This window comes from Poromitra crassiceps (assembly GCF_964638095.1).
Source record: "Poromitra crassiceps genome assembly, chromosome: 2".
NCBI classification, from domain to species: Eukaryota; Metazoa; Chordata; class Actinopteri; order Beryciformes; family Melamphaidae; genus Poromitra; species Poromitra crassiceps.
The window spans coordinates 86,653,580-86,665,665 of record NC_139624.1 but is presented as its reverse complement, the minus strand read 5'-3'; the positions used below and the strand labels follow the sequence as shown (position 1 = coordinate 86,665,665).

The window sequence follows — 12,086 nt, the reverse complement described above, 5'->3', positions numbered from 1 at the left end:
TAGAGAGTTCCGCTCTATATCCAAGAGAGTTTGGCTCTATACATGCAACACTAGTAGCCTACGTTTCCACTTTACAAACAAAAGAAGGACAGATCTCACAGGACAGACAAATGAGGCGATGTGCGTGCAGCCATCTTGGATTGCACGTAGACAGAAGTAACTTCTCAGTCTGATTTACATGAATGACCAATCAAAAAGAAGCTACTGGTCTGCAGTTAAGAAGTAACATTTCAGTCTCATTTACATGAATGACCAACCAAAAAGAAGCTACTGGTCTGCAGTTAAGAAGTAACATTTCAGTCTCATTTACATGAATGACCAACCAAAAAGAACCTTTACCCCCTGCCTCACTGTCCGTCTGGATGAACGGCCTGAGGCACTGCACTACAGTAACTTACTGTATTAGTATTTAGTCGGATTTGAGCCTCCTCACATGAAATGTGTGCATGTGTGCTGCAGAAGGACAAGCTCAAAGGGAAACCTATTACCTTGTGACGCCCTTGGCATCGTGAGCACAATCAAAGAGGGAGGGGGCAGATACAATGATACATACATCTATTATAGCAAGTTGAACGCAAGTGCAAGAAGGTATATTGATGTAACCAATATCAAACAACAAAGAGGATATAAAACAAGAAGTTCAAACAGTCCCTAAGGCAGTGCTGGCCCCATCTTCCTTTCAAACGCCAACCATATATTTCATTCATATTTCATGTGCCTGACTTTATTGTGATTAGTCATGTAAATAAAATGAGATTTGGTTATTCTTTTCTCTAGGTAATTTACATTTATATTGAATTAGTGGCAGGCAGGGTATAGGGGGAGAGGGGAGACTTATTATGCTGTGAGATTACAGGCAGATCTCATCGCCATTGTGTTGTGTAATTAAGGCAGTGGAGAGGAGAAGAAAAGGCGGGCCAGATGCTCGCCGGGCTGAACCTGGGCCCATTTAGAGTCGATCTGCAGCAGCATTTAAACCCCCCTCCATAACGTCTAATAGCCCAGCCTTAAACAAATCACAAGTCATTAGAGACATGGCAGCTTTGTTTGACATATCGCCTAAATACCTGTTGTTGGAACCGAGAGCCGTCTCAACAGCTTCTTTGAATATAAATATGCATATAAGTCACATTAATCAGTAAGCACATTGTATACAACATGGGGAACTGTGGTTACATCGCAACATTATCCTTTCTGTGGTTTCCCGGAAGCTGTAGGCTATGTGATGTAGATTAATATATAGTATATATATACATACAGTGTATATATATAGTATATATATATATATACATATATATGTATATATGTGATGTATATAGTGGAGGCGATGGGGGATGGAGATGGGTCTTTTTGATTTGTGTCAGGAGAGGCTCAAGGGTCTGAACGGTAACAGGCAATCTAGGAAGGCTACATGTGCTCAGGGTGTGAGAGGCCTTAACATAGACAAAGAAATCACTGGATTTCTATTCGATTTGAATAGGCATCTTATTACGGCAGGTCAGCCATTTTGACCCCAGCCCATTTCTTTGTCACAAATGGTTTGCCAGTGTATTAGAGTCAGACACACAAAGTATTTGCCACGTGTAGCTTATTTTCTCAGTGTGGGAAAACACCTAAACTAAGACAAACAAGAAGCAGTGTGCATCTATACTTTGAATGGAGGCGTTATCTCCAATGAAGATTTATGTTGTTTTAGTCTGGGACTTATATTTCTTTTCTCTGTGTTTTGCAAATCAGGCTTGCAAATCCCAAACATTGTCAGTAAGCAACATCCACTTTCAGAAACGCAGAAATGACACTGCAGGGAGAGGCCATGTCCCAGCGGACTGGCAGAAACAGGACAATTGGCGGCTTATTCTCAAGGCTGGACTACTCTGTCTCTATCCAGCTTTAGGGGGGAAAAACAACTAATCCAGACGTGTTTTCCCCTCTGCAGAATGCCTGCTGATCCTATCGCTCCTACAATGGCGAGGTAGAGGGCTGGATTAAGCCAACATGCATGTGACTCCAAGGTTGTGTGCTTTGTTCCTGCATCCCTGCTCCAGCAGATCAATATGTGTCTATTATGGGCTGGTTACCTGGGTGATAAGACCCCCCCCCCCCCCCCCATCAAGTCGCATAATCCATCATCATTTAATTAATTCCTACTAAACAATATCAAAGAGGACTGATGATAATGAGATCTTTTAATTCTCATAAAGGAGGCCTTTTATTTCCTGGATCAAGGACTTAATTTGAAAACCAGAACAGGCTATTGAACATCCAACTTCCTGGATGCTTTCATTTGCAGCAATTGTCTTGAGAGTGCCTGTCATCTGTCTGCAGGCTAAACAATAGGTGTATATTATAATGTATATCTGTAAAGGCTGTCTGATACACACTGTCTGCACTGCCATACAGGAGCATACATGCACAGACACCTGAATTAACAGATAAACAGATACATGCATGTGTTCTCAACGTGGGGTACGGGGACCACCAAGGGTCCTTATGGGGGTTCCAGGGAGTCCCCAGCAAGATTGTCGTGGAATGGGAGAAATACAAATATTCTCCGATTTGGGTCCAAGAGACCAAATCTCATCAACTAGGAGTCCATGGCCCTAAGGTGGACTAAATTAGGGTTCCTTGATATGAAAATGGTTGAGAATCACAGTGTTAGTGCACTCCTCCAGTCTTCAACTATTAGTCAATCAAACAACTGTTATTGCAATAAAGCATCGGACTCAATATAATGTTGGACAATCCAGACGAGCAGACTATCCCTCACCGTGGATGACACCTACAACTGTGGATCAGATTATTTCCAACAGGCTACCTTCCCTCCCTTCCTCGTCCCCCCTGGTTCAAGAGGTCTGCAGTGACTGGTGTCATGCTGAATCTGATGTGGCTGCACAGAGAGATAGTGTCTGTGTCCAGCTTGTTCAGACAGAAACTGGCAGCTTATCTCTCCCATCATTCATAAAGTATAGCGCGTGGCCCCAGGTCGGGTCGGGGCAGAGGCTTCACGCTAGCTGTCGAGCAGACATGGACGAGGCAGAGGACGATTAAAACCGGATGCTGCCAACAGGAAGCCATCTTTTATAACACAGGGAAGCCCAGGGACAGGAAATCACAGTATTGTGTGTCATATTGGAATGGATGGGTGTGGACGAGTGCCTGTATGAACACTGAAATGACAATTTTGATGAAAGGAACTTCTTGCATGCGCTTTGCAAGCTAGGCCTAATGTAGCAATACAGATATATCAAATTATTAGTGTCCCAAAAAAAAGAGTAGTGGCACACTACTAAAATGCAAGGTTTCAAAGAAAACTCTGAAAAATCCTGTGTAATGGCTTTCAAATATAATCCTATCTTTCCATTGGTTTAGCACTGATGCTATCCATCTGACAAGCCACCTTAACTGTCCAGTTGCCTCTGGATTTGTGATTTCTCTCAAACAGGGATTAACATTCTGCTAAATGATGTCATGCTATTTTTTCTTTGTATAGAAACAGTGTCATCTAGTGGTCACTGGGTGGAAGTGCTTTTCCCTTCATACCAGTAAATAATACCGGTATGGTAATTGGTAAATAGCCTACTGTAGCTAACATTTCAGTGCTTTTTTCACCCACAATACTTTGATGAGTCCCCCCCCCCCCACCCACTATTGTATGCTTATATAATATGGTTGGACATCTTTCCATCCTGAGGCCACTCTCCTTAAAGCCCCTGGAAACAAAAATAAATGTTTTGAGTTTGTCACACCACAGAAACATTTTATATTACCACCCACCCAAATTTGAACGATTACAAATGTCACACAAAGTACAGTATATAAAATTAGGTTTCAAAATAATGAAAAACTAAGCTGTATTCTCTGCTCTGAAACTGTGGAGGCGTGTCTGCTGAAGTGCTCACAGTGCTCTCCCCCCTTCCCTCCCATCACAGTGCTGCACAACTTGATACATTGTGATGCGGTTATTGTTTTGTTTTTAATTGCAGGGTAGAGGCACTTTAGCGTGATTGTTTCACGGAGCTTATTGTGTAATAAATCTTGAGCAAGCATGCCCAATTCATATCCAACATCAGGAACAGTACAAAAACTTAATTGGAATTATTTAGGATTTGGATTTAAACTAATCGTCTATTACTTTTAGATGCGTATAACTATGATGCACATAAGACCCTAAATTACATAGTTGACTTATTGTGGATTTGGGTTTCCAGGGGCTTTAAAGGGATAGTTCACATTTTTTCAAGCCTAGCCCTATTTGCTACTTACCAATGATGATATTGATTGGTAGTTCTTTCTCAGCACAATCCATGTTGTTCCTCATTGCTCTGGAAAGTTGGGCAAAAATGAATGCAAGATCAATGGGTCACACTCCTCTCTGTAGAAGCTGACTGAAACTCACTGAAATGTACTTTGTGTGACTGTGGACAATATTTTAGTGTTCCTCAGTCAGCTTGTACATGAGCATGACACCATTGACCTTGCATTTTGTTTTTGCCCAACTTTCCAGAGCTACTATGAGGAACAGCATGGATTATGCTGGGGGGAAAAAACTCTACCAATCAACATCATCATTGCTAAGTAGCAAATAGGGCTAGGCTTAAAAATGTTAACTATCCCTTTAAAGTCTAGCACACATTTTCACCACCTCTTTTCAGCCAGGAGAGGGAGATATTGCATCATAAAAATGATTAAAATTACCTTTTCATTATTAGAGCATGTGACCTTTGATTGAAACATCCCCCAGACCCAGATACATATATATAATATAGGCCCACTTAAAATATGGCAACAAAAGTGCTGAAATATCTAAATATACAGATACTGTATCAGGCTGATGTGGCAATATTAAGATGAGGGTCATATGAATTATTATGGTGAGATGCCATAATAGCATAGTCACATATAGAGCCTAAAAAAAACATTTGCAAGCGTTACTTCATTTTCATAATTGGTAATGTAATCATCCCTAATGATGAGAGTGAGACCCGACACTTTTGGCTCAGAGCGTTGTAGGACAGCAGTGTCACCTAGCAACAAGGCTGCACAGGCACAGCCACTTCAATCAGCACTGGTTGGGGGGGGGGACATAAACAGACATACTAGGCTACTAGAGGAAAAACATGGCCGACACAGCTGCGAATGACAACAAAAGGTCACATTATGGTTACCAAGTATACATACACACTGACTACTGCACTGAAAATGTCTGAACTGATACTAGGAAAGTGTAACTGTTACACCTTCCCTAGTATCAGTTCAGACATTTTCAGTGCAGTAGTGTGTATGTGAACATGTTACACTGTAACATGTTCACTTCACTAAGGCCTTGCTCTTTTGTAGTCAAGTGACAGCGTTTCTCACTCTGGACTCGTCTTGCCCAGAAATGTGCAGCAAGGCTTGTGTCAATAAACTAGCCCCAAGCACATTCCACAGAACTGCTGTGCAAGATAGGCCACACCCACCCACCCACTACAGTGACCCCTAATCCAACCACAATCATCTGCACACCATCAGCCTGAACTGAAGGCATCATCGAATGTTCGGTATAGAAGCACAAGCAGTCCTACATGTTTTTTGCATGTTTTCAAATGAGAAATACATTTTTGTGCCGAATGGATTTGCCCAGCTTGTACATATCAAGGCATTGAAGCTGCAGCAGGCACACTGAACAATAACTGCTGTAGTTGTGAGGCCCCATACTGTCTGTGTCAGTACACCAAGTCAGAGTCTGACTCGTCTCCAAGTCCTGGACACATTTTCAGGACTTGAGAACTGATGACTCGGGACTTGAGCATTCATGCATTCGGACTCGGAAGTTGGTGATGAGGACTAATGACTAATGATTTGGCATAAGGTATTGATAGCCATTTTAATATTGTGGCATTATTCAATTTTGTGCAAGGGCAGGCATGTGTGTTCCACCTACATGTCCCAACTCTGACTCAGACTCAGGTAATAGGGGACTTGACTCAGACTCTTTGGTGACTCAGACTCAGACTCGAACACTGGAGCACTCGAGACTTGACTACAACAGTGTCAGTACACAGAAAGGTTAGGGTGTGTTTGAGGATGTCTTCAAAGGAGATGCACCGTCAGCACTTGAACAAGTACATGAACATTTCCACATGGGCGGGGCGCAGGGAGAGGTCAGAAACATGATTCCTGCAGGCGGGTATTATTTCATTGTCACCTGGCATGTAGTGTGTGTGTGTGTGTGTGTGTGTGAAAGAGGCAAGCATACCTACCACCACCTCAGTTTTTTTTAAGGATACAGGAACTAATTTGCTGACATGGGTTGCCGACTGATTTTGTGGGAAAGCACATTCCTGATGTGTGATTTTTGCTGCCTTCTTGGCCAGGTCAGCATTGTAAAAGAGATTTATATCTCAATGCATTTTATCTGGTTAAGTAAAGGTTACAAAAACATACAGTACAAATGAGTACATCACCAGGGTAGTATCTATGATTTGAAGCAGCATTAATGTGAGTCAAGTGGACTGAAACAGAGATATTAGTAGGTTAAAACACGGCACACGGTGAGTGATGTGATGGGTAGTGAGTGTACTAGAGAAGCAGTGCTTTCCCTCTTGTGGTTTTGTGAAGCAGGTTTTTATTAAAGTGTGATCAGGCAAAGCACACACCTCGCCAGGAAGTGTGAGCATGACAGTAAAGCCACTCAAGCCAAAAAAAGAATCATCACACAGACACCATGTGACTGCAACAGCGCTTCCACCACGTCAAACTCAAGTTTATTGACCAAATCTGAATCGTTTCTTTTTTATTTTTGTATCCTTTTCTTTTTTACAAAGTACATAAAATCCCCTGTCTGTCCGACAGCAATGTATAGGTGTGGTCCGTGGTCTAGGATCGTGGTTTGAGTTGCCGACACAATTACAGTGAAATCATAAGCAGCCTTCTGGAATCAGCAATCATGCAGAACTTAATGAAACACACTGTGGTAATTCCAAACAAATATATAAACAAATAGAAAAGCAAGTAAAATGCACATTGTTCTCATTAATTTATTAATACTCTAAGTCATTCATCTTATATGGGGCGTGCATGAACACAGCTAACAGGTTAGCAAGGTGAGGTTCAAGTTAAAGACATTAGGGCAAAAGTTGTTAAGCTTCTGTCATTCGCTCGTTAAATTGGTCAAATGAAAAATGCCACACACACAAAAATGACATGCTTATGTTCGATGTACAGCTTTTTGAATTCCTGCTACATCTAGAAAGCCAATGTCCACTCAAGGGAAAATTAAAATCACACCAGTTTAAGTGCATATGGCAGAAGTAAAAGGTATGATTTAATAATAATAAAAAATAATCAACAAACAAACAAACAAAAAAGAGATAAAAACACTCCGATCCCAGTAAGATGGTCCCCAAAAAAACAAAAAGGTAAACTGGAATAAATAACTTGTGGACGTCTTTCTCATCTCCCCTGGCAACTAAGCTAGAATGAGAAGAATACCTTTCTTGGGAATGAGATGTGAATATCAGCAGGACACAGGGAGAGGAGAGACCAGCCACTGGAGAGACCAGCCACCGGAGGCAAACACACAGCCAACTGGGGCCAGTCTCCTTTTTTTCCAGGTGTGAAAACCCAACGCTCTTCAAAACGTTGTGCCGAGATAATTACTTGTTACCCAGTCTTAGGAGCTGCTCCTTACCATTAACGGTTAGAGACTTTAACTGACCATCCTCCTCCACTTCCACCCGCTCCTGGCCGTTTTCCACAATCCTGTCAGACAGATGAAAAACAGAAAAGGCTATTTAGAGATCATGAAGTCAGTTAGAAGGGAGGTTTACCCATGCTGGTGAACTCCATGTTTAGGTACCGTTTTGTGGTTATTTTTCTGCCGTTGATGAACTTGGTGGAGGTTGACACAGATTTGAAATTACCCATTCCACCTCCGCCGCCGCCAAAGGATGAGGAAGAGAAGGAAGCGAAACCCCCTCCACCCATCTGTCCAAATGATGAGGTAAAACCTACAGGAAGAACATGCATTCAGTTCATCAACAAAACCAGGGTACATGATGTAGATCAGGGGTACCCAACCAGTCGATCGCGGTCTACTGGTCGACCGCGGACTGACCCCAGGTCCATCGCGTCAAAAATCGATTATTAAAAAAAAAAAATAATAATAATAATAATCAAATAAAATATAATGGAAGTACATGCAGTTGTTTATTTTAATTATGGATCATAATACAATGCAATTCCAAATGCACTTTTATTTTAAAAGTAGCCACACAGTGAGAAAAAAAGAAAGTGAGAAAAAATAAATCATGTATTGGGGAAAAAAAGTGATGCATCGATTTAAGATGCATCGAGATGCATCGATAATCATAATCGAATCGAATCGTAGCCCTCTGAATCGTAATCGAATCGTGAGGCCAGTGAAGATTCACAGCCCTAATGTCAAGTGGTTGTGGGACAACGAGAAAGTGTTGTGAGGTTAGTTACTGCAGGCTGGAAACGATGTGTGTGCGTTTGCGATGTTGAAACTGGACTGGTAGATCTCGGGAGGCTGGCTACTTGAAAAGAAGATCTTGGGTCAAAAAAGGTTGGGTACCCCTGATGTAGATCATGGGTTTTCAAAGTGGGCCATCCCCAGGGGGGCTTCAAACAGTTTCAGGGGAAGCTCAGTGAATGGAAGTGAAACATATGACATTAGTTATTACATAAGTTATCAAAAGGAGATACATATAATAGCCTAAATGTATGCGTTTGGTTCAAGGGATAATTTAGAGATAATTTTACAGTTTTTCCCAGTTTCCCAGAGTCATAAACAAATTGACATACCTTCAGACAGAGACCTGTTCTACAGTATGTATTTGTTGTAGTCTGAAGTATGTCAACAGTAATATCAGGGTATCTTGGCTCAATTGTTGAGTTGCAATGGGATGGATCAAATAACAATCATGATTGAGGAGCGGGGCCTTGTCCAAGCTTTGTCTGAGGGGAGGCCCACAGTCTCAGACTTTGAAAACCTCTGAAGATGAATCCAGTATCCACCAACAGTGAAGTCAGAGCTAGGATTTTGGTGGCCCTAAACAAGCTTTTGTTTGTGGCCCCAAAACCAATCGAGTGGTGGTCGTTCCCACTGGCTGCGGCACAGAGCTACACTCGTGGCTCGCGACCTGGAGTGCCAGTTTCACCGCGTGGTAAATTTTCTCTGTGTGTCGCGGTGCACATTTCACATGAAAACACCATAGAAAACACTCTAGATGGTCATATCTTCATTATATCACCACTTTCTACGATTAATAAGAACAATAATGGCTCAGAAATAATGAACAATCATAGATTTCAATATAATATACCTGTTTTAGACAGGACCCTCAGTTAGTTAAGCTGACACAAAGACTCAATCATAATGAGTGTTTATCAATTATAATGCTTAGTTATGTAAAATCATTGTGGAGTCTACTGCAATGAATGTGGGCAAAGCAGAAGCCGCCTTGGCATTATAACTATGTTGGTCTTGACTACCTGTCCACTTTTTCACATGGTTCTTGCTCTCTCTGTGTGCTGACTCCATCCTGCTCTCTCCCTCTCTATCCTCCCCTCTCCCACTTGGCGCGGTCAAGCAAAAGGCAAATATAACGGCCAATATTTATAATCTAATAAGAGATATAACTTGATCATAACATTATTCTCATTGAATATGGGGTTGCTGTGGGCAATGCACTTACTGTAGGTACTGTAACATCATTTTGGGGCGTGGGGCTAGCAAACCCACCCCGTAAAAAGGCTCTGAGTGAAGCTACAGGTTGGGATGTACGCACCTGAATCGAACCCTGAGAAGCCTGCTCCGAAGCCTGGGAAGCCCCCGAAACCGTGGTAGAACGGCCCGCCCGTCCTGCTCCGGCTCACGCCCCGCTGACGACTGCGACTCCCTCCGAAGAAATCTTCAAAGGGGTCATCAGCTGTGGAAGGATGATATTGAGACCACACTAAGCACGCCGTTCAATCATTTGTGAATGAAGATGCGACGAGCACTTTAACAGACTTCCAGTTCATTTTGTAACGTATCGTTTTATTGCAAACCTTCTTCACAACGTTTCAAAACGGACGCTTCATTAGATTTCACAAAATATTAAATAAAGTGAAAAATTAATTAATTAATGAGCTCAGGTGGACATCCATGCACCTGTTCCAGAAGTTCTCTGGAACAATCCTGACCATATATTGTCCAAATACCCACCATTCCTTCTCACTCTGAGGCCCTGTGGACATGCTACTAATTGCACGCTGCCAATCTGGGTCACCCAGCAGGATAAGGCTGGATCACTGGCAGTGTTGGCCTGAAAAAGACTCCCTTCAAATCCAGTCTCAACCTGGTAGAGACGCAGAAGAAAGCTGTGCTTTGTTCCCTCTGACACAGAGCTTCAAATAGAAGTAGCCCTTGAGCACTGTTGTAACTGCATTAGTGTGCATTGACTTAGGTGAAGACATGATAGTAGTGTAGAGCTCAGCTCTTACAAACCTGTCAGTAACAGCAGAACTTGCTGCCCAAGAGAGAGAGAGAGATTGAAGGGTTGAGAAAGGCTGATACTGTTGAAGCTGAACAGATTCTATTTTAATTCTAGTGTACTGTTCAGTGGGTCATGCTACTTTGAGAATGAGACGAGAAGGGAAATCCAAGGGACATCCAAAATGTGTGACGTACAACATAACGCATTGAGGCCTAGAAAAAAACGTATTTACACTACTTAACTTTACAATATACATAGGCAACATATACATAGGAATAGAGCATGCAAATAGATTCAATAGATAATAATAGGTTCAATAGTCCAATTACAGAAAATTCCCAATGGAAAAACCCAGGGTGTTTCCTGCATAGAAGAATTTTTGGCACCCCCCAAAGGCCTGATATATTTGAGTTCAGGACAACCCTGCCTGCATACTAACTCAAAATCAAGTATTTTTACTGTATCCTGTTAGAGAATTTCAAAGTTAAAGTCCCACATTTGTACCTTCAAATGGCTTCTTCTTCTCTTAGTTAGTTAAAATTGGTTAAGTGGGTTCCAGGTGCACGGTGTCAGAGAAATGATGTCATCAGTGATGTCATCAGTGATGTCACTCGAGCAATTGTGATGTCATTGTAACCTTCCTGGCTGAGGCTATAGTGGTGGGAGTATAAGTAGGGAGAAGAGGACAAGGGTGAGAAGGTAGTTTCTCCAGAGTCTCCACCCTAGTAATCGAGCACGCGTGTAGTAGTTTCTAAAACCTGGGGTACTGTAAAAACACATTGACCCATAAGTTCTGACAATGACTGATATATTTGAGATCAGGACAACTCTGACTACACAGTACACACAAACTCAAAATCAAGCATTTTCTTTAACTGTATATATTTAGAGAATTTCAAAGTTTAAGTCTCACATTTGTACGTTGAAATGACTAAAGTCTGAAACTTGGGATGCTGTGAAAACACATCATTGCTCCATAATTTCTGACAATATATTAGTGTTGAGGATAACACTGACTATACACTAACCAAAAAGTCAAATGTAGGCTACGCACGGCGGTAAGCATGACCGGTCCAATTACTGAAACCCTGAAAACCCTCAAACAAACACTTGGAAGACAGTGTCAAGTTTATTTCTCCAGACACGTTCCTTCCAGAATAAGAGTACCTTTCTTCAGAGCGAGACATGAATATCACCCAGAGGGCGTAGAGAGAGAGAGACCCCAGCAAGCATGGACGGACCCGGATGAATCGAAAGAGCCCAATCGGGGCCAGCTCAAGTCATACCATGACGAGTCAGATCTGGCCCAGATTATCACTGTATAATCACTATCCAACTAATTTCACTCACCAGTCACCACTGAAATATCCATGAGGATAACTAAATGGTTGCAATCAATCACGTATTTCTCAGCCTGGGCTATTTATTTATCCAAAATCCGAGTGATCAGCACTTGCATGTGGACAATCTGTGCTGATTAACAAACTGTTTATTCGTGGAGGTGGGACTACGAGGAGATGAATTGCGGGGAATCCTGCAATTGTCTGCAGTGTTTCGGGGTTCTTCTTACAGTACACAGATTGTAGACGGTTACACTGTGAT

General features: G+C 42.0%; 1 protein-coding gene across 1 annotated transcript in view; it reads right to left on the bottom strand.

Moving 5' to 3' along the window:
* Positions 1–6,626: 6,626 nt before the first annotated feature.
* dnajb6b (DnaJ heat shock protein family (Hsp40) member B6b) overlaps positions 6,627–12,086 on the bottom strand; it is a 33,472-nt gene continuing 28,012 nt past the window's right edge. Inside the window, exons 6-8 of the mRNA XM_083658797.1 lie at positions 9,795–9,935; positions 7,841–7,991; positions 6,627–7,743 (exon numbers count right to left, since the gene is read on the bottom strand). Of these exons, the coding sequence (XP_083514923.1) occupies positions 7,638–7,743; positions 7,841–7,991; positions 9,795–9,935 (398 nt within the window). The 3' untranslated portion in view covers positions 6,627–7,637. The remainder of the gene's footprint in view (positions 7,744–7,840; positions 7,992–9,794; positions 9,936–12,086) is intronic.